Consider the following 23,146-nt stretch of genomic DNA (forward strand, 5'->3'; position numbering starts at 1 on the left):
ATGTATGAGTGTGTGTGTGGGGGGTGGGGGGCTTCTGTCCTCCGGAGATTATCATATTATCATCAGAAGGGCGCATCCGAGACTCTTTCTGATTTCTTTTCACCAGCGTATCTGATGGATTACGCATCAGAATGATTCAATAAAGTGGAGACTATAGGCTGCGCGGGACAATAATTAAATTAGCTTTATGTATAACCCAGTTAATGAGCTGCTTAACGGCGAGACGTTAATTACAGATTCTATATGGCCCCGCTTCTTTCTGCAGGGCATCCCTTCCTTTCAGATTCTATAAGTGGAATTAATTATATTTTCGCACATTTAATTCACTCACGCCAGTCTGCTGGTTTATTTATTTATTGCATTTCTTTTTTTCTTTTCTTTTTTTTTAGTTCTTTTAAAAAATACAATTACTTGTGAGAATCACTAAAAGATCTTTCATACTTTATTAGAGCAGTAGGCAGTGCAGGCAAAAGGAGACAGAGAAGGGGGGAGATCGTTTTTCCAACAGGGGGCAGAGTCACTGCACAAAAATCTGCTTGTTCTATTCGCTTGCTCTCTGCCTATGTCACGTACGCACACAAGCTCAGTGCACACCGGTTCACGCACACTGTGGCAACGCTTCGGAACCTGCCGTTTCAAGCAATTTTCACCCCATACCTAAATGCCCCTTGAATATCCTTATATATTTATGTATAGCTAGACTACTGCGCTGTTTGTTTGTTATACCAATCAACTTTTGAAGCAGGTCAGCGACGTGCAAATTGCTTCAAGTGTTTCTGATCTGTGTTCGAAAAATGAAACTGAAAAGCTTCTGAGAGCCCCGCGTTTACAGCGTGCCGGAATGATTCAATAGACTTGATGCCTGACAAAGAAAGCACTTTTTCTTTCTTTTCTCCTGGGAGCCACCATTAAGTGATGTAATGTTTGGGTTTGGAATCACTTTACAGTTTTACAATAAAAGCGAAATATGAATCGCAGTGAACTTAGACTATTCTTTATTCTCCATTGGGCCTCATTGTTACACTAAGGTCCTGACCCCGGAGGCGGTTATTTGGGAGTTGCGGTTTCATGCTCCTCCATGCTTAATTCAATTAAAGTTGAAGTAAAATCTTCCTCTTTGGAGCTGAAAAATAAAAGAACCATCCATCCATCCATCCATCCATTCGCTTCCGCTTATCCTGGTCAGGGTCGCGGGGGGGCTGGAGCCTATCCCAGCTGTCATAGGGCGAGAGGCAGGGTACACCCTGAACAGGTCGCCAGCCTGTCACAGGGCCAACACAGAGAGACGAACAACCTGTCACACTCACATTCACACCTATGGGCAATTTAGAATAGCCAATTAACCTAACCCCAGTAAGTGCATGTCTTTGGAATGTGGGAGGAAACCGGAGTACCCGGAGGAAACCCACGCAAGCACGGGGAGAACATGCAAACTCCACACAGAGAGAGGGAGAGGCCTGGGCCAAGGTGGAATCGAACCCAGGCCTTCCAGATGGTATTCTATCTGTGAGGCAACAGCGCTAACCACTGCGCCACCGTGCTGCCCAATAAAAGAACCAGTGTGCCTATATATATATATATATATATATATATATATATATATATATATATATATATATATATATATATATATATATATATATATATATATATATATATATATATATATATATATATATATATATATATATATATATATATATATATATATATATATATATATATATATATATATATATATATATATATAATTGACATTTCATTCATTTAACCAAAAATACTTTCACATAGCTCTTGAATTTTCCATTGAATTTTTCATTTTGAATGGTCCATTGACAGCTAATGAGTGAGTAGGTTCTCTCACATTTTCAACTTCAAAAAGATTGAAAGAAAAAAAAAGTTTAATTAATGATCAGTTGGCCTTGGATGTATTTCAGAAATGAGAGCTTTGCTTTGATGTTAGAGTTCCAATTTTTGTGTAGTCTCAGACTGGCACTAACTAACCAACTAACTAACTAACTCTTCAATTAATGACAATGAAATAGTTTGAAAGGACTACATGTTTGATGCTTCCCTGATGTCTCCCTGATCTTAGCTGATCTCAGTGCTCATTCTATTTTGCAGATACATTCATGCTGTTCAGGTTTAAATTGCATTATTTTTCCTCTTTTTTTTTCTCCAGCATAAATGAAATATTTCTGCTCATGAATTTAAATTTGCAGGTTATACTTGTATACACCTTGTGCAGTTGATCAATGAAGCTAAAAGCAATTTGACTTTGTTGGTGAAATTCTCTTGTTCAAATAGGCTTTATTACCATGTCAAACCTTTACACAATCTTTCGTACTTTAAAGCTAAACTCAGTGGAATTCTGTGCATTTTGCTCTGAATGTGAGAGTTTTAAATGAGTCAGACAAATTAAGAACATCACAAATCTGCAGCTCACTGGACTCAGATATCTATCTCGCCAGCTAACCCTGCCAGTTATTACTGCGCATTGTAGAAAATTGCAGTCAGATGTTCATGGGTGTAGATTTTGTTTGAGCATTAGGGGAAGCACATCAGATGGTGGGGTTTGGGAGTCCTCCCCCAGGAAACTGTGAGCATCAGATTTAATTTCCAACATTTTGCATGTATGGTGGAAGTGCCTCTGTTTAAGTAAAGGGAAAAAACAAAAATCAGGCACCAGGTAGCAACTCAGCGTGCACTGGAATTTACTACAGTGAAGCTCTCAGGCACTCTGTGTCTCAGTTAACAGCATCCATGCTCAGTCAACACACATACAGACAGGATTTATTTTCCTGCTTTCAGACATGAAAGTCAGACTGTAAAGTGCTGACAGTTCTTTCTGATATCAGGCCACCTTTTTATGTGTTTTGTTTGTGGAAATAACCTGTTTAAACCCTCTCTGTTTTGATATATAAACCCCTGGATTTTTAAAGCTCAGGTTGTGTTTCTGTAAGATTTCTGCTCGTATTCAAAGCTTTTCTGCACACTGAAAACCTGCCACACGTGTGACCGTGTTTCAGGGTTTAAAGGAAATATTGTTTATTTCAGCTGCATTTGTTATTTGGACTGACTGAAAACAAACAAACAAAAAAAGAAAACATTGTAAAGTTACCTTCAGACTAGCAAACCAGCAACAACACCTCTAAACTAAAAAACAAACAAGCAAGCAAACAAACAACAACAACAAATCAGCAGCATTTATTTGGTTTTCAGACTTTTGTAGAAAAAATGTTAATATCAGACTTTCTTTAACTTTTTTTTATTATTACTTCTGGCTCCTCTATGATAAAATCTCAACCCTGTGTGTGTGTTTGTGCTTGGCAGGGATGATTGCTTTTACCGCAAATATTCAGCACTTTTATGAACTTAATATTTTATATTTTGGAAGTAATAAAAGAAGGTAAGCCCCCGTTTGAAGGAGCTGCTTGTTAAAAAACCATGAAAGTATCATCCCCATTAGAGTAAGAATTTAATTGTTGAAGAGAACAACTGAACTTTGCCCTGCTTATGTGATCATACTGAGAGGTATCACCAATCCTGCAGTAAACTGAATTTTATAAAAGCCTCTGAATCACCAAGCTTCAAGCAGAAATTAGAAGCTGATTTAACACCTTTTGCACTTTTACTGAGCTGCCCCCAAAAATGAGCTCAGGCAAGATCAGCATGGATGCTTGTAACTAACTGCATTTCCCCAGAATGTGCCTTCATGTAAGAGAAGGAGGCAATTAAGGGAAAGAAGCCACTTGCCTCCTCTATTTACATAATAGCTCATTTGCATGGTGAAATGCCACTGGATGAAAACAAACAAACAAAAGAGGCTTTAAGTGAGAAGATAAATCAAATATAGATTAATATTGAGCTTTTTGGACTCTTCTTGACTCATGTACATAATGAAATGGCATATGCTTTGAGTAAGAAAAGATTTTACCATCATGTGCAACTGTAGAAACATATAAACAAATGCATCAAAAATCAGTAAAATAAAAGGCATGCAATCAATGCAGACCTGAGTCTCCAGAAACAGATCTGAATGGCAGGTTTTTCTGCTCCATCACATATTCTTTTTCTATGTTATTATAATAGAAATAAATACATAGCAAGTAACAGACTCGATAAAGAAGATACCATGACAGCCACTGTCCTGTAAAGCTGGAACATTCATTGCCACAAATCCATGCAACATTCACACTGTCAGTCTAATTTGAAATAAATAAATAAACCAGTAAAAAAAAATGCTGTGTGTGTCCTTGAAAGCTGGTTTTGGGAATGCCTTGTTGTCGACAATGCACACATTCTCTTCTTAAAGGGGATGTTTATAGTTAGTTTTTCTGTAAAGGCAGTCAGTGATGAGGAATTATAGGTTAAACAGAGGGATCAGTCGACTCATTTGGTCTTCAGTCAACTGAGGATTAATAACGAAGAGAAAAGAGGAACAAAGCGGAACAGATTAAAGTGCAGATACAAAACTTCCCTATGGCAGGAAAAAAAAAAAAAAAACCAACAACCTGTAAGCAAACATCTGTCTGTCAGCAATATAAGATAAGACTTAATTCCCAAAACACGTGATTTGTTTTTGGTCTGAAAGTTTGCCACGTTGTTTGGACTTTAACGCGCAATGTGGCACCTCTGTGGTCAGATCTGGGCAGATCACATCTTTCAGCAGCTGAGAGATTTTTGTAGGTTAGCTGGACTGTGTATGGCCTTGTTAAAGAGGTTAAAAAAAATGAAAATAACTTCATCAGTAGATAGTTAATGTTAAGAGAAACTGTGTTTCCGCTGAGATAACATAAATGACTCATAATGAAAAGGAAACACATATGGGTCAGACTTCATTCATGTGTTAAACAGATCAGTTAGAAAGTGGTTGAAGTAAAAAAACAGAAGTGTTAATTTATGCGGCTGACGGGATATTTTTTTTTTTAACGAGACTTTTATTCTGAAGAAATTAGAAACTATATTCAGACTATATATTACACTGTATATGGCAGCAAATGTGCAACAATATTGAGCCTCGCGCAATGTGTGACGTGGAATTACATATGTTGACGTCAGGCTCATGACGCAGATTTACGCCGGATAGGAAAGGGGGCGGCGGGGGCTTGGAATAAGAGCTATTAAGAAAGCCGAGGTGGCAGTGGAGAGACGCGTCTTGGAGGAAAAACGCAACAGCACTGAGTGAGTGAATGCTAATCTATTTCACAACCCGACCCGGAGCCAAAATGGACTTTGGACAAAGCGCGGAGTCAGAGGTCACTCCGATAGCTGCAGCGTGTGTGGCCGCGCAATAGACTGCAGTCCCGAGCATTCCTGGATAATCAACGACAGGCAGACCACGAGCTCACTGAGGGGATGTGATGCAGCCTAAAATTAGCGTTGTAATTTATGCAAACAGCGGCGGGCAACAATTGAAAACTATAAATATATTTTATATCTTTTAAATTACTGCTGGAAGTCATAAAAATATTTAAGTGTATGAGTTCATGAAGAAGAAACAGACAAGCGCGCGGGGAGGGGGGAAGAAGGGAAGGGGGGGTAAATGAGAATAAATAGTCGCCAATACAGAGTCAAGTGTTTGCTGAATCAGTGGTGGTGGTGGGGCTCGGCTGCAGTTCTACTTCCTGTGTGGAAAAGGGAATTTCCTTTCCTACCAGATTTATACTTGTCATAAACTGCGTTATGCAGCGATTAAACATACGCAAGCCTGCGTAATGAAAATTTAAAAGTGACCTATTTACAGATGACCTCATGACTGCCTCGAGACTCTGGCGAGGTAGTTTCCGACACACACAAAAAAACGTCGGTCACACGTCATAAATAAATATATATATATATATATATGATCTGTGCAGAATAACTACAAAAACACACACCAGCTCAAAGGGTGAAGATGTCCGTGCACGTCTCAAACGCGTACATTTCGTCTTATCTGGACCTGTACATTAGAATTATCATGGGAACTCACCTGAGCAAATCAGATGGTTGCTTTAGACAACTGTGACGTTACGTAGAAGATAGAAGTTCCTGGAAATTTTTGAATGAGTTAGCAAAAGATTTCAGTATATCCTCTGTGATATAGCGATAATTAGTGAGGTAAATCTGGATATGCAATTCTTTGCAAATGACGCTCATTGCCGGAGTATCTTTTACACGGTCCACACCTTAATCAATCACCCATGATCACATCTGCTCATCCTGGTATGTCTAGATTTCATAGGGTGGATGATAGGGGCATAACCTTATGCTGGTGTCACGTTCTCAATTAAAGGGTTAGGCACTGTGTAGAAATATAGCAAAACAATACATACAGAGTTATGATGAAGAAGGACTGGGAATGTCTTCACTTTGATGTCTGGACTGCACAGCAGAGGCATACAAAATATCTGCGTCAGAGCTGCATGAACTGTAACTGTAATGGAGCAGCTAGTGTTGAACAGGAGAATAAAATAAATAAGTATGTATTGGGCATTTTGATTGATTGATTTATTTTGTATTTATCTTTCTGGAACGTAACTTAATGAAACGTACCTGCCCCTTATAGTGTATCCCTGGCTGAAGAATTGAGCAATACTGATAGGCAGCAACTCTTAAACCAAACATCCCAGTATCAGTGTGATCAATGTTAAACCCTCGTGGATAATATTGCTTAAGGAGAGGTATGTGTGAATACTTAGAGGTCTCGGTAATACCAGGGACAACTGTAACGCATAAATCTCGCAGTCAGCAACAAGCCGTGGGGTGATTATACTGGATATAGGGTATAAATCTAAATAAAACTGCATGGCAACAGCTGTTAAACTTATCCATGGTACCGACAATGGAAAAGCTGGGAGGTGGGGGTGGGAGGGGGGGTCACACATGTTAATTAGATGTTTTTATTTCTATCATTGTGTTGCATAATGCAGACATAGCAGAAAACTTCACATATTTCAGTTTTATGTTAAGTGGAGGTTCTTGGAGAGGCATTTAATCCCACTTTGGAAACACCTTTTTTTCCCAGCTTGAAGTGCTCTGAGGATAAAAAAAACAGTGATCACTCAGAACGCTGAGAAGCAAACTTCGGGCGGAAAAAAAAAACACTCCCTTGGATGTCTTCTCAGGGATCCGCAGTAAGATGTAGTCTCCTGTCCATTTGCCAGACCCCGGGTCTGTCTCTCTCTTTCTCTCTGTAATATCCCCAGCTCCTCGCTCTTGCAGCCCTCTGCTTCTCCACACTCTACATCAGCTGATCCATCACGTGGTCTGATGTCGTGGGTCACCCTTTTGCAAAATGGAGTTGTCTGAGTCCGTGCAGAAGGGGCTACAGTCTTTAGCAGACCAGTCCGTCTTCGACCATAGCAGCTTCCAGGTGCTGGTAGACGTGTCTTTCCGGAGTCTGCTTTCCTCTCACGGCGACCCTACAGTCCTCGGTGAGCTGTTGCCTCTCTACGCGGCGCTGCTTTTGTCTGTGCGGTTGCTTCCGGTTTCCCTCCGGGTGTGAGTGTGCAGCGGAGCTGCCTCAATATTTACGAATTTTTACGGCTCTGCTGCGCGCTGCGAGTTAACGCGGTGGATTCCAGCGTTTATATTAAGATCTTTAATGAGGCCAAGTGGCTGAGCTAGGCGACAGCCGCCCATCAGCTGCGTTAAAGCGATAGTCTTTTCGAGCTGCCTGCTTTGCATTCAGCAGCAGTCACACAATCACACACGGCCAATCGGGATGCCTTTTGTCATTTAAACTGGCATCAAGTCTACTCAGCATATTAGAAAGACTACGTTGGCTATTTTAGACACTATTCATCAGATCTGATCTTAGATACGCGTCCGATGGTTCGCTGTAATCGCTCTCAGCAGACCAGCCAAGCGCTCTGCATACTGATGTTGTTGATCGGCTTGAATTTGTCTTTTAAATATGAATTATGCAAAATGACAGCAGTCTTTGCCCACTGTATGCTCCGATTTATTTATTTTTTTTTAATCATAGCTGCTTCGGTTGTTTTTACAGACCATGTGTTGTCCAACCTCTGCAGCATCCAAACTCGTTTTTACGGCGGAATTATTTAGAAAGTGAAGTGCTCACTAGACAAACAAACAAAGGACCCCCGGCTGATGCAGCCGAGGGGGGTCCCATTCACATGCAAATCATCAATGATTTCCATTCTGCACGTCAGTCTGGAGAAGCAAAGTATGGATCGGAAAGCCTACATCACATGTACACCAATCAACACGTCTGTTCCGCCGAGTAAGAATGCTGTAATGCAGGGTGACGTCCTCCTCTTCCTCATGCCGTCTTTTTGTCATTTCAGATCAGCCCGAGCTGAAACAGGTCGACCAAATCCTGCTGAAGCAGAGCCACACGGCTGCGACCACCTTCATACTGGAGGCGGTCAAACAAAACGCAGACAAGTCCACCATAAGGTATCATACAGAGGATTTACTGTGCATCTTGTGTGCGGTTGGTGGTTATAAATTAGACACAAACAATCTTATCTGTTGCCCCTGCGGAAGTCTTCCTCCTGTAACACACGTGGCAGCCTGTCATTATGATACAGCTGTATCCTGTAGCCTTACTGCCCATTATTTATTCCTTTATTCATTTTTTTACATCCCGCCGTGCATGACCCTGACCTTAAACCTAACCATTTAAAGCCATAAATGACGCGCAAAGCGCCTGAAGTGGAAGTGGCGCGCTGTTTATACGCAGTTCATTACATCACGCGGAACCAAAAATCACGCCGTTTGCATGCTTCTGACAACATGCAAGGACACAGTAATGTGAGCCACCGAATCCCTCCCTAAAGAGATTATTAAACCCTCCAACACTGCATCTTGCAATTAAGCGTGTGATTTTTTTTTTCTTTATATCTAATTACTGCAGGGCAAAGTGAATCACAGGTTTAGTAAACCATCGGTTGAGTTCTGGGTATGCGCCCCGTGTGTCCCAGATCTGAATGAGGTGATGGGATGTTGTGTTTGTGTAGCAGCACCTGTTCTGCGGCTTAGTAATTGTTAGCTTGGAGGAATTATGAAGGATCTTTAAATTGCCATTAAAGTCATCTTGCCTGCAGCAAATGGATGCACATGGATTTGCTGCACTTACATTTTACGTTGATCGGTTGTATTATTTGTATATCTAGTGAGTTTCTCATAGCTGCCCTTAGAATTTTACATTTTTTCAGTATTTCTTTTATTTTTTTATTAAAGATGGTAAGATTTTCTTTCCTGATCCCAGTGGTGTTGGATGTTCAAGATGTAGGGATGAACCGTGTGTATGTGAGGAACAAACAAGACTCAGTTTAAATCTATAAAACGCTTTAGGCTTCTAGGTAAGTGTTTTTGCGCATTCCTCGTCCACAGTGTAACTGCACGCAAGTCGGTTTTCAAAGTCTCTGCTGACTGAACCTGTGCCACAAGCAGGAGTAAAGCAATTGTTCCCTGAAGCTCTGCTTTTGGATAAAGAAGGGAATGCATGGAATACTGGAATCTCCATATGAACCTCCTACTGTTTTATATAAAGCTGTGTAAGGGGAATTCCTGTCTGTGAATCAGTTGCGTGGTAAAGTGTTTTCTCCTTTCAGTTCCAGCCTTGAAGAGCTCACATTCAGCGCAGAGCGGATAGAAATCTTCTATAGCGCCTATCAGGTATGCCTACATTTCAAACCACGACGCATTTTTTGAACGCATTTTCTTTTGTGCCACACTTACCCACAGCTTATTTTGGCTTGTCTGGTTTTTCCAGAAACATAAAAAAGATCTGGAGCGTCTTTTAACAAGGTAAGTCAGCGCTGCGTGTTTGGAGCTGTCAGCGCTTAAGAGATTTGTGAGACCGATATTATTTTAAGGTGTTTAATTTGCTCTCTGGGGATGTCGTCATACCGACGTTACCCGGAGTTTATTTATTTTTAATTAAGTATTATATTTATTTTTGTAAAGGCTCATTTTCAGATTTGCACAGTTATTAGCGACATGATTTGACACGAAAAACGGGATATTCGAGGTCAACTCTTTGAAAGACTTGGAGTGGATGTGCTAATATGGGAGGAAGAGGAGACAAGCTGTTGCTCTACTCAGTAATGAAGCGTGATTTTCTGCAGCGTGATTAACTGTCATGTAAATGCAGATTTATGACGTGCTAACAAACAGCTGTTTGTGAATGAGCCGGGATATCTGCAAACGGATTTCATTGCAGACAATCATATTTTCTTAAGTTTACAGAAGCAGCGAAGACTCAGTCTTTCTCGTCTTTCTCTTGTAGCATAGGAAGGCGTCTGCCTCACGTTAACGACGTTTCGTGGCGCCTGCAGTACCACATGAAGGTGAATTCAAAATGCTTTTTTTTTTCTTTGTCTGTTTGTCTCAAATTTGTTGCATGATTCTAAAATGTTGTTTCTCTGACAGAATGCACAGGTGGACAAGGTCAATGAGCCTTTCTACTTGATATCATTGAACACTGAGGTAACAGCTGCAGCTTTATCTCCTGCTTTCCAGCTTTTTTTTATGAAGTCTGGTATGTTTCAGTGGGTAACACAATCATGTTTGTTTGTTTGTTTATTTTTAGAATGAAGGCTCCTCAGAGGACATCAACTTTAGCTGCACAGTGGAGCAGCTACAGGTAGAGGAAAACAGCGTGGACACTTGTTTTGCAGTTACTTAGTACCTGAGCCGTTACGCACTGCAGTCATAGACAAACAAACAAACAAACAAGTAAACAGTCCGAACACGGAACTGAGTGCTCTGAGGTAGCTTTCCTTTTCGAAGGGGGGCATCTTTCAGAGAGAATCCATGTGGGAAATTCTATCATTGTGTCTGTGGAGTCGATATTTTTTTCTTCACGATAATCTGATTTTCATTGGCGCACGAGTGCATAATTCCATAGTTTTAGACTCACTGTAGCAAGCCTTAAACAGAAAATAACGGACAGAAACCGATTTCATATTAAAAAAAAAAAAAAAAAAAAAAAAGGTAAAAATGTTTTACACTCATCATGGAAAAATCAGCGGAGCCTTTTCTAAAAAAAAAACAAAGCTGCTGATATCAGTGGCTGTTTGATGATTCTACTTCTTATTCATAGGTTTGACCTATGAATAATAACGTGGGCTGAGATCATCTCAGTGCACCTGAATGCAACTCCCCAGTCGTCTTCAGTCTAATCAGCCTAAATCTAAATTCTTAAATTAGTCTAATTATTATGCATTAATAATTGAGATTTTTATAGCTATTCTTATTTTACTGGCTTTTTATTCCTACTGAAAAAAATACTGATCTGTGTTTGCTTGCTTTCAGGATTTGGTGGGGAAGCTGAAAGACGCTGCCAAAAGCGTGGAGAAAGCCAGTCAGATGTGATGGCATGGTCTCCAGTTTCCTCGCTTCCAGCGTCATTTGTTCATCTCTTTACAGCTTCTTTTATACCTGCGACTGACGTGTCATATTTGAGAATTGTTCATCCAACAAGTGTGTTTAAAAGAAAAATAAATACTCCTTTGTTCTTTGAGTCATTTCACTGTTTGGTATGTTCAGTGTCTCCAAGAATTTCCCCTTTTAGAGGAAAAGTATTTTAATAAACGTTTAGTTTGGATATGTGGACAGTAGAGGAACTATATCCTCGCGTTGTTTAAACAACCTCAGCAGGATTTTTGCCATAGTTTCATGACAGCAGCATATACATATACATTTCTTTTTTCCTGAAGCATTTGTTGCCACAAGAGTTTCAGCCCAGCCTTTTCTGGAGGAGTCTATTTTTAAAAGACTATGATCAGAGATCTACGGCTTCTTCTTGCTCCATAAGAATTTCGGTCCATTCCCTCAAAAAACTCCCTGCGCTTCCTGCGTCCACCTCGGCTGAAAAGTTCAAAGCTCCTCAGCTGAAGCAGCACGGCGGCTCGGATTCCATAAACATCCGAGATGCCTTCGTTTTCAGCGGCTCCCGCCGAAGGATAAAGGCTCCAATTCATCAAGTGGAAGTTGTGGCGTTTTTTTTTTCTTTTCTTTTTTTTTTTTTTGCAGATGTCAGGACAGGCTGTGACAAAGGTTTGACACCAGGGCCATTTGTCATATTGGCGTATTTTCACCAAGTGCGTGGGTCTTCAAAGCAACGATCAGGAGAGATTAATAAGGCAGCCACTTGGTGCCTGAATAGCCTCCGTGTCACCGTGAAAGAACTGACTCATTTGATGGCCAAAACGACACGAACTTGCGCTTAGCGCGTGTGCTGCTGTTATTTTTGACATCAGAGAGAGGAGGGCAGACCAATAGCCTACTTTCTAAAGCTACGTCCTCCAACCATAGTGCCATTATTTTTGGATACGTATCAGTACATATTAAGGTTTGTTGTGCTGAAAAGCGGACCAAGCTGCATGGATGTGCACCGTGTGTTATTTTAAATCGTGCGTCACACTTTTTGAAAAGACCAAAATAGATCAGCAATAATTTTTGAGAGCCCTTCGCAGCTGCTCTGTGTCGTTTTAGATAAAAAAAAAAGGCACAGACAGCTGAGATTTTCAAAATATTTATTTGTATATTATTTGTTAAAAACACGCCCATACGTACATATATGTGGGTTTTTTAGTCTTAGTCACTTTGCACATACGTAGATTACAAGAAACAGCATACACCGACAGTAATTTCTAGGCACCCTTAAGCAACCAGACCACGTGACCAGAGCGGGGCGGTCGAACTACAAGCCATTTTGGGGACGGTGTCAGTTTCCACAGAGCACACACACACTGCTGCATTTTACTGGGGGCGAAGCGGATATTTTGGAGGCAAAGTTATCGGTGCCGAAGTGGGAACCTTTCCGAGCCGAAGCCGAAGGACCGGGATCTTTTGAAGGCGGCCATCGGATACGCACACGCCGCGCAATCGCCGAGGAAACGGGGAGTTTTTATTCGCACATCTGAAATGCGCTCCAGTCCGCCGTGCGCTCTCCGCCACTGACAGCGTCTGCAGCCTGCTTCAAGATGGCGGCTCTACTCCTATTCATTTTCTGCTGATCGCCTCCCAACTTTCATTGTCTATTCGCCTCAATACCCACCGATTCCCAGCCGAGCCTTCAGGTACGTCTCCTTCGATATCGTCTCTAACTAACAGGAGTAGGAGGCGAGGTTTGGGCTTTTTGTCTTTGTGTTTTTTTCTACGTCCAGCGGTGGATGTGGAGCTTTCAACGGTGGCTGCAGCGATCACCGACGTGGAGCTCCGTGTGGGTCTGCGCACCACTTTTTTTTTTTCTTGTTTTGCAAAAGATGTTCCCCGCTCGGCTATAAACGCCAATTAAGAGTCGCGCACACTCGTTCCTGCTTTATCTATTGTTCAGTTACGTGTCTGTATAAGTTGGTCACGGTTTGGACTTGCATTGCGTCGTTTGGATTTATGTAAAGTGGAAGACCTCAGGCGAACCAGGCTGGGTTGGCTGCGATGTGAGGAGCAGCAAGTGCTTCAGACGGTCCTTGTGCGCTCCTGTTTCCACACAGCGCCTTCATTTTATAGAGTTTGGATCTTTGGGGTGCTGGGAATTAGGTGGCATGTTGGTTTTTGGGGAATACGACCGGATGTTGGATTTATTAACTTAACTTGGATTGCTCCCACGAACGTGCCAAGGAGGCAAACCGTTTCAAGCGAGCATAAATGTTTCATGACGGCTGCTTGGTAACCACTGGATCATCGTTAAACACACGCAGTGGCTGTTTATGTTTTGGTTTGTGACGATCTTGATTGAGAAGGATGGTTAATTTTTAAAGAAAAAATTAAGAAAAAAAAATTGGCGAATACAAAGGAGTGGCTGTGCCTCACCAGGCAGTCTGAAGCAGTGGTAATTCCAATCAAATTCACATAAGCTGTAACCAACACGGACTGTTTGTCTGTCAATTAAAAGCTCATTATGGATTGCCGTAATTCTCACCTTTATACGGGTTGTGTGTTGGCGCACACTGTAGTTCCCAGTCTGTTGATAGACGCGAGCTTGTGTTTCCTCTGTAGAGGGGGGAAAAATGATAATTTTTACCCATGAACGCTGGTGGGGACCTTGTGTGCTGTTAATGGGTTAAATGAATCAGTTTCCCCCCGCTTGGTTTTTGCAGGTTGACAGGCTCACATGTGTGTGTGGAAAAGCAGCGATCATGTAGCCTAACAGACTGGAGGGTTTGCACGGAGTAGGGAGCCATCTACACAGAATACGAGTGATTCCTTTGACAGATTTCACTCATGTGATCAGTTAGGAATCAGGAGCCACGGTTTTCTAAATGAACTCACAGTGGTTGATGTGGGACTGTGAGGTGTTTTTTCTTCTTCTTCTTTTTTTTTCCCCATCTCGGTTTTAATTGGGTTATTTCCAGCTGCCGTTGATCTACATGTAAGGGAACGCTTTACAAGAGGAACTGGTTTCGTCTGGGAATAAATGAGGTTAGCATGACTTTTATGGGTCACTTCAACAACCGATGGAAATCTCTCATTTAACCTGGCTGGTTTTGAAAGAATCAAAGATTTACTAGTTGTGGAGAAATAATTGATGGCGTGCTTTCAACATCAACTCCACGATTAAGCCACATTTTCAGTTTTAAAAAGAAGGGAGCCTGTGTTGTGCACAACCTCTGCGTTCAGCGTATTCCTACCTGAGCCTAGACTGTGTTGTTTGATTGTTTGCATTCAGCAATATTCGTTCCCAAAGTTAATTCTTTTCTCTCTTTTAAAAAAAATTTTTTTTTAACTTTATTTGGATTTCTGGGTGACTTGACTTGAAGTCTTATAAAGTGAGCAGGCAGCTCAGCCACGGGCAGAGGGGGAGAGCAGTTGTCCAAACACCAGTCAATCGATTAATGGCGCAACAGGCTCCCTGCATATATGAGGACATTATCCATCATTATCCAAGTGTGAGGCATCCTTTTGAACAGATTTGCTGTCCAAACTTGCCCGCAGTGGTCTGTTCAGAGGCGGCCAGGAGAGGTCGGTTGGAGCATTGAAAGCAGCCGGGACTCGGGCACGGTGCCGACCGTAGCTCCATAAAGTAACAGTGTGGGTTCCGAGCTGGACAGACTGGCTTTCATCCAGCGTTTAAAGAGGGTCACCCGCTCTTGTTCAGTCTTTACCCCCGATAGACTTTTAACGATTGCCATAATAAAAAAAAAAAAAAAATCTTCAAATGACAGCACCCAGCTGCCATAATTGTTATAAGTCCAACTTTTTAAAATGTGCGCAGAGATGATAAACTGTTAAGATTATTATTTCCCTGCCTCTCAATGTGAATTTGTCTGCTGGCTCGTAACTACTTGAATAAACTCAACTTAGCAGCGGGTGACTTACTTTCCCGCTGGCGCTTTTGTTGTCCCCCTCAGCAAAGTGAAACGCTACATTTGTGTTTAATAAACGGATTGTGTGATGCCTGAATTGAAAATGGCGCAGAATAAATAGTATCTCATGACCCAGTGTGCGCCTCAACTTCAGCGCAGTCGCTGCCGTCTGGCCATGTTGGTGCTACGCGGTGTTGATGTTCGCGCACACGCTGTGAAAAAGACGGTATAAAACAGAGATCTGTCCCCCGGTGGGACACGTCCACTCCTCTGTGTGGATAGATACGCGAAGCTCTTGTAAACACGTCGGGTGTGGGCTTTATTTGCCCCCCTTTTAGAAGGAAACCCCGCAGCCCGTTGAACCGATACAAGCTTTTTTTTTTTTTTTTCCTCCACAAAATGGCAGCCGTGCTGTCGGCAGCCTGGCAGTCCAGCGGCTGCGTGTGTGTGCACGGAGGGACTCAGAGTCTCGGTCCCTCTTCATTCCCGCTCTGCACACCGGCAGGACTGGCCGTGTTGTTGTTTTGGTGAGACATCCTGTCTTGTTCTGGTCACTGGCGACGAGCCATGTGGGCTAAAAAGCAAAGGGGTTGCCATAGAAACGCTCAGGTTTCCCCGTAGCCTGTGTGGCACACCTGACGCAGTAAGTGGGTACCTCGTATTGTCCCTCTTTCACCCAGTCACCACGGTGCGCCAGAACCCGATATTAGCCCACTAATATTAACAAAATGCCCCGTTTCCTACCGAATATGGTAATCTAATGAATGATTTATCAACTGAAGATGAGGTTTTGGTGCTTGATGGATCTAATTTTCAGATTGTGTCTCATAGGTTTTAATTTTTCCACATTTGCGCTCTTATTTAAAACCATTTCAAACTCGCTTAGATTAAAACGTCCGAATTCCAAGAGTGCGTGCAAATATGAAGTTACGACACCTAAATATTCCCGTGCCATGCCTCATATTTGAATCCCAGAAAGCTCGACTATGGCCGCTGCTGTGACGTGAATAAAGATGCTGATTTAAGATGAAGCGAAGGAAGGGCGCGCACAGCTCCATCGATCTCAGTGGCAGTGAGTGATTTATGATTATTCACTGCACTTCGCTGCTGCCTATCAATCTAGCACCGAGTACCTTTCCATCTGCTTATTTTTGGGTCAGCATAAAAGATGATGTTGCGTTGACACAGTCAAGCAAACAGCGGCCACATCCAAATGGATTACGCTCTGCAGTCGTGCATGCTTTGTTTGACTTTACCCTCTTTTGCACGCAGGGATTGTTGATCCTTCCTCTCAACATGCATCGGACGACTAGGATAAAGATTACAGAGCTCAACCCTCACCTCATGTGCGTCCTGTGTGGAGGATACTTCATAGACGCAACCACCATCATCGAATGTCTTCATTCATGTGAGTTCTTTATGTATTTTTTTTAGTGGGTTCATATCACTTGGAGGTGCTAAATATGAAATATTTTCTTTCTTTCTTTTTTACTTTTTTTTTTTTTTTAAATGCTGCAAAATAGATTCCTTGCAGCAGTACTTAAACTACATCTGTCTGTTCAGGAAGTGCTTTCAGAGCCATCAGATATTAACAGGTTCTTCTTCTTCTTTTTTTTCCCTGTGTTTTGCAGTCTGCAAGATGTGCATTGTGCGCTATCTGGAAACCAGCAAATACTGTCCCATCTGTGATGTACAAGTGCATAAAACCAAACCGCTGCTCAACATTAGGTGAGAACTCTGCTTACAGTCTCAGCTGTCTCCCTTGCTGTTTTTAATTTTTTTGGGTCCCTATAAACGTGGTTATAATAGTTTAATGCAGTAACAAAATCTGTTATTGTCTCACGATGGCTTGTATTTATTCACTTAATTATGGTTTTTTTTTTAAATGTTCTTTCTAATCAAAGAACTTTCATGCCTCTGCAGTCTTAAGCTACCACATTCTTTATTTTCTGCTTCCTTCCCTTTGTGGGTTTCCCATTGTACAGCTGCATCAGCCACTCATTTAACTATTCAGACATAAGAAACATATGTAGACACAGGGACAATGTGCATAATGTTTGAGGTTTCCACAGCCTTGAGTACTAGGTATTGCTCTTTTCTTTCAGATAAGAACTGGGTTTGAATGCTTCTCTTCTTCCCCATAGGTCTGACAAAACTTTACAGGACATTGTGTACAAACTGGTGCCTGGTCTCTTCAAAAGTAAGTGCACGACGGTCAAACTGCATTTTTAACTGTTCAATCTGACTTTTGCACACATGCCAGTAGAAGGTTGTTCAGCAGAACCGTGCTGCCTCTGCAAATGAGTGCATGCAATTGCATTTGCATACGAATCCATGGTGTCGTGGAAACGTTTGCATTTAAAACCTTGATGATGATTTGTTTTGAATTTGTAAAGCACAGTGCTGTGTTGAACTGAGATGACATTGAGGGCTGTGGTCATCAAATTGGGTTGTTTTTCTTACTTTGAGCACCATACATCGATTTAAAAAGCTCTCAGAAAGGTTTATGAAAAACAGTTTTCAGTGCCGTGTCTCATATTACTCATCTGTAAGATAGAAAGCTGGGAGACACTGGCAGTGGACCGCATGCCAGGCTTTTAAGGCTATTTCTGCTGTGTGTAAATAATCCGTTATTTTACCCAATCTGCAAAATAAAATCACTATTTTCCATCAAAGTTCACATCTGTGCCACTGTTTTGATGCAAATTATCTTGTGTTTTGACAAATATGTTCAGATTAATCCTGCAAATCAGAATATGAGAGCAGTGTGAACTTTGTGCACACTCGCTGTTCTCGAAATAAGGTATTTGTGGGAAATGAAAGTGAACAGCTCAGTAGTAACTTACCTTTCTGAATGTGTTCAGATGAAATGAAGAGGAGAAGAGACTTTTATGCAGAGCACCCTGTAGATGGTGAGTCAGAAAGCAAAACTTCGTTTTCTTTTGACAAAATATTTTACATGTCAGCGAGTCTGCTGAGCTGTAAATGAAACATACGCACCAGCCTCACATCTGTGTGTGTGTGTGTGTGTGTGTGTGTGTGTGTGTGTGTGTGTGTGTGTGTGTGTTTTTCTACAGCGTCTAATGGAACAAATGAGGATCGTGGTGAGGTGGCAGACGAGGACAAAAGAATTATCACAGACGACGAGATCATCAGCCTCTCTATAGAGTTCTTTGATCAAAGCAGGTAGGCTTGCATTTAAAAAAAATATTGTCCAATATTTTTAGAGGTTTATTTTTAATAGATACAGTCACTTTATGCAATGCTTACAAATATTGCTCTAGCAGATATTATTTGTCTCATCAAGATGATTCATTAGGGTGATCAAATCCAGCCTAACTGACTCAGTTTTTGTATTCAAGTGGCTTTTGTCCATTACTCACATTTAATTGTGTGTAAATTTTACCTCCCATTCAGCATTTTTATTTGACTTAATATTTGCAATTTGCCTAAAAATATTTGCTACGCAGTAATACCTCACAAAAAAAAAAAAAAAAAAAGACACCAAATCTGAAATACCACACGCAGCATAGCACTTAAAAAAAATTTTTTTTTAAATAAACTTTCAAATTTTGAATTTTATTGATAATTCTTTGTTTTAGTTTTGGCACATGATGATATGAGAGAGCTGGAAAGTTAATGTTTTCCCCTCTGTTTATGCCGCACAGACTAGGAGGAGCAGTGGAAGACAAACAGTCGAAAGATCAGGTATTGTTTGTCAATTTTTTTTTTTTATTTTACACTGTTTACAATTTAAGAATGAAACAGCCTTTGAATAAGTCAATAATCTGACATCTGTGTTGCCAAACATTGATTTTTCCCTCCAGTGGTAAACACCTACGTTGTTTTAAGGTGGACCAGCCTGCCTGTAGATTCTAGTCACTGTGCATAAATATTTTAATCTTCACATGTATATGTATGATTTTTTTTTTTTTGTTACACTTCATTTGATCTGCAGGTGGCTAATAAGAGGTACCTGCAGTGTCCAGCAGCCATGACAGTCATGCATCTGAGGAAGTTTCTGCGCAGCAAAATGGACATCCCAAACACCTACCAGGTCTCTTTCTCTGTATTTATTTATTTTTTGTGTTATTGTTTTTTAGGGATGCTCAATATAAATGTATCTGAAACAACTGGGAATTACATTTGCTTTTGATGCACATATTAACTGATTTCCTCTGAGAAAATATTTTTGTTTAAAAAAAAAAAAAGACTTTTTTTTTCTCTTAAGGTTGAAGTCATGTATGAAGATGAGCCTCTGAAAGATTACTACACGCTAATGGATATAGCATATATCTATACTTGGAGAAGGGTAAGAAGTGTTTTGGCACATTTTTAGGCAAAATATGTTAACTTCTTTTATCTTAATACAAATTTATTGCCCTTTAATTGCAGTGTATTAAATTATTTTATTTATATTTAATTTGTCAAATATAATTACCTCCCTTTGTTTTAGTTAATGTATTTAAATGCAATTTGTTTTTCAAAATAAACTTATTGTTAACAAAATTAGTCACTTTTTAACCTCACGATATAAATGGAAGATTCTTGCATTTTAATTGCTGATCTTCTTAAATTTTCTGTTGTTTTTTGCCAGCATTACTTTAGTTATTTATAACGCTAAATATACTAATGGGAGACTGTTGGAGGAAGATGGTTCATTCAAGTCATAATAGATACCAAAATTTCAAATAATAATTAAAAAAAACAGATGGTGCATACAGAGTGGCTAATCTCTGATGCATTTGATTCTTGTTATTTCCTAAGAAAATTTGGAGACCTGCTTCATTCAGCCGTCAGAGGGTATTTAGGACATTCTGAAACTCACCTTTAACATCTGGTAAAAATCAACATGTGCATTTCCACTCAGTCAGTTTGGAAAGGCTTATTATTCGAATTTGTTTGGACAAAAGCCACTTGGTATCATGTTTTTGTATTCAACCTGAAATAATATGCATGTTGAATATATTTTGTTTTTATGTTACCCCCTTTAATCCTCACTATAGTGGCCAATGGGGGTCGTTTATGATCCTTTTATGTACATAAATATATTTAAATGGCTCCATTTGTGTTTACTACACAATGTCACGAACATTCTACAATGTTTTAATGTAACTAGTTATGGTTTTCCATCCTTTTTATGCAAAAAAAAAACAAAAAAAAAAACGGGGAGTGCACCAGATCTTTATACCATATGTGGCCTTTCAACTACAAACTCTTCATACATACACAGATCAGTACTATGGATGCAGTATTTGGATAACTGGGCTACAAATATTGTCCAAATATCCTTGAAAGCAGCAAGTTAGTCCATTGGCCGTTCTTTCTGGTCTGGTTGTCAAACTGCAGGTACTCCAGGAAGTCTCTGGATCTTGTTCTAGTTCTGTTGTGGTTCCCTGCAGAACATTACAACGTAGTGATTAGAAATGGAGAATCAAAGCGTATGATATTTAAAAATTAAATGACTCCACACACTTTCCCACGATCCTTAAAAAAAAGCCACAATGACACAAATAAATACAGCCTGCTGCAGGGGTTATGTTACACGACCCCGCTCCTTCACTTCAGGGTTAATTTAGTAAGTAGATTTTTTTTGCCCCTCTGCAGAACGGCCCGTTGCCGCTGAAGTACAGAGTCCGACCCAACTGTAAGAAGATGAAGGTTGGCCACTCGCAGCAGGAAGGGCAGAACAGCGCGAGCAGATCCGGTCCGGAGAGCGACTCAGCCAGCGACAAAGCCGGGAGTCCAGCCGGGGCTCCGTCCACGTCCTCGTCTCTGCCGAGCCCCGGCACACCTGCGCAGTCCCCGCACCCACAGCACTCACACGGCAACAACAACAATAACAACGTCAACGGAACTTCCACCGCCACAGCTCCGAGCCCCGGCCGACCTTTCACCCAGTTCTGCGGCGGCAGCGGCGGCAAACCTCGGAAGGTTTCTCTGAACGGCTCGTCGACTTCATCCGGATGACGCGGGGCTCCGTGCCGTGCCGGACCGGACCAGCCAACGCCAGACACCCGCTCAGCTATTACTGTTTTCATGCCAACGTAGTTCCATTGTGTAGACAAATGTTCTCTCTTTCTCTCTCTCCATTTGTTGTTCTCAATATTATGGCATCATTTGTAAGTTTAAACGTAGTGGAATCGGAGACATTTCAAAATAAAAGGAACAAAGAAAGATGGCTTGGGAATTTTAATAAGAAAACGGAGATGTTGGGGGAGAGGGGGGAGTTTGGAAGGATGGAGATGGACAAACATATATGCCCCCCCCCCCCCCCCCCCCCCCCCCGCCGCTTTTAAAGCTGCATCTTTATTTTCCAGAAGTGACTGAAGGTGACACTTATGTTCTGTTTTACGTCTTTCAAATTAAACCGTGTTTATCATGATTATTTCATGTGCGTGTGGGGAAACTTTGAGACTCGGTTTAAACATGCATGATCATGGTAACGCCACTTTCCTTTTTTCAGAGAAGATTCGCTTGTTTGCCCCACGAGTGTAATTTTGACTTTTTTTTTTTATTCTCAGAAGTGTTCAGGCACCCATTGTTCCAATGAAAGAAGGAAAAAAAAAGTTTGTATAGGGCTGTAGGGAAAACCCTACGGAAGAAGAATCACCTTTACTTTGCCTTTTACTGGAAAACATAGTTTCCTGTAGCTGCAGTGGAATCGGATTGCTCGTCCTCCACGTGTTTAACGCTCCGTTTTAGAGAATCCGTGTGTAAATAGAAACGAAAGCATATTTAATCAGCGGCGATAATATTCTCTTATTCCCCCTTTTGTCCCCGTGGGAATGACTTGGGCTCCTACTCAGCTTCATTTCATGCTCAATGACGGATGTTTTGATGTCTCTGTTTTCTGTATTTGTATCGCTCGATTGTAAGGACAACTTATTGTATTGTTACTGTTGCACAGTATAAAACATCTAAATAAAACATTTTACACTTACTGAACGAGTCACGACTTTTCTCCTCGTTTTTGGACCATCATCGGTCAGTTTGGGTTTAATACGAACAAAATCGGAATGAACAGGCAAGACAAAGCGCCAGATGTCAATCTGAGTCAGCGGAATTTAAAGTAGATCACTCAGTTAAGGAGGCAGGCTCCGAACGATGAGGATGAGGAGGTCTGGCTGGTGATCAAATGTTTCTGAATACGTTCAATTAATAGATAAAAGCCGTTTATTCGTTTAGGCCCACTTTTGATTTATCGAACGAGTAACCTGATTAGACTTTACTGCAGTGGATTTAATCAAAAGGGAATTCAAAAGATCTAATTACCCATGTAATAATGCAAAATTTAGCATTTAGGATTTTTTTTCTCCATGCTAACAGTTTATATTTTGTTGCATTATTATTATATTTTATTTATTTATTTGGAGGTATTTCATAGTCTTAGATAACGCTATTTTTTGTATCCAATAGTAATGCATAATATTTTTTAAAAAAATCAAACGGGGGTGTTTAATTTTTTTTAAAGATTTTCCACAAAAATCATATATATATATATATATATATATATATATATATATATATATATATATATATATATATATATATATATATATATCCCGAAAATAATGTTAAATGCAAATCGAAAGGTAAATACCAAAGGTGAATTACCAAAAGTACATTAAAAATAATAAAAATAAAAATGCAAACCCCGTACTATTAAATCGGACAGACGGCAAAATTAAATGCTGATATAGAAATAGGAACACGTCCAGAAGGCTTCATATTTTCTTTGTTAAACAGCTGCAAGACCTTTAAGGACAGCGGCGTAAAACGAAATATTTGTATTGGGATTTCCACAGCGTGATGCGTTATTCTGCGCTTAACTCGGTCATAAAAGACCTGAGACAAAATTAATTACTATTTAGTAACGTCGC

General features: G+C 40.6%; 2 protein-coding genes across 3 annotated transcripts; both read left to right on the forward strand.

Annotated features, from left to right (window-relative positions):
* Nucleotides 1-7,223: 7,223 nt before the first annotated feature.
* On the forward strand, nt 7,224-11,480 carry commd3 (COMM domain containing 3). The gene is made up of 8 exons (XM_030756531.1): nt 7,224-7,415; nt 8,292-8,403; nt 9,564-9,627; nt 9,725-9,759; nt 10,241-10,301; nt 10,384-10,440; nt 10,544-10,597; nt 11,269-11,480. Exons 1-8 carry the CDS (start codon nt 7,277-7,279, stop codon nt 11,326-11,328), a joined length of 582 nt encoding a protein of 193 aa, XP_030612391.1. The 5' UTR covers nt 7,224-7,276; the 3' UTR covers nt 11,329-11,480.
* Nucleotides 11,481-12,683: 1,203 nt separating this feature from the next.
* bmi1a (bmi1 polycomb ring finger oncogene 1a) lies at nt 12,684-21,542 on the forward strand. 2 transcript variants are annotated; one of them, XM_030756529.1, is made up of 10 exons: nt 12,684-13,037; nt 16,536-16,671; nt 16,895-16,991; nt 17,408-17,463; nt 18,128-18,175; nt 18,341-18,449; nt 18,932-18,971; nt 19,222-19,320; nt 19,495-19,575; nt 20,850-21,542. In XM_030756529.1, the coding sequence occupies exons 2-10, from the start codon at nt 16,560-16,562 to the stop codon at nt 21,231-21,233; spliced, it is 1,026 nt and encodes a 341-aa protein (XP_030612389.1). In that variant the 5' UTR covers nt 12,684-13,037; nt 16,536-16,559; the 3' UTR covers nt 21,234-21,542. The 2 variants fall into 2 exon arrangements, with proteins under 2 accessions (XP_030612389.1, XP_030612390.1); XM_030756530.1 differs by having other exon boundaries at nt 20,871-21,542.
* The last annotated feature ends 1,604 nt before the right edge of the window (nt 21,543-23,146 follow it).

Source organism: Archocentrus centrarchus, chromosome 20 (genome assembly GCF_007364275.1).
Source record: "Archocentrus centrarchus isolate MPI-CPG fArcCen1 chromosome 20, fArcCen1, whole genome shotgun sequence".
Lineage (NCBI taxonomy): Eukaryota > Metazoa > Chordata > Actinopteri > Cichliformes > Cichlidae > Archocentrus > Archocentrus centrarchus.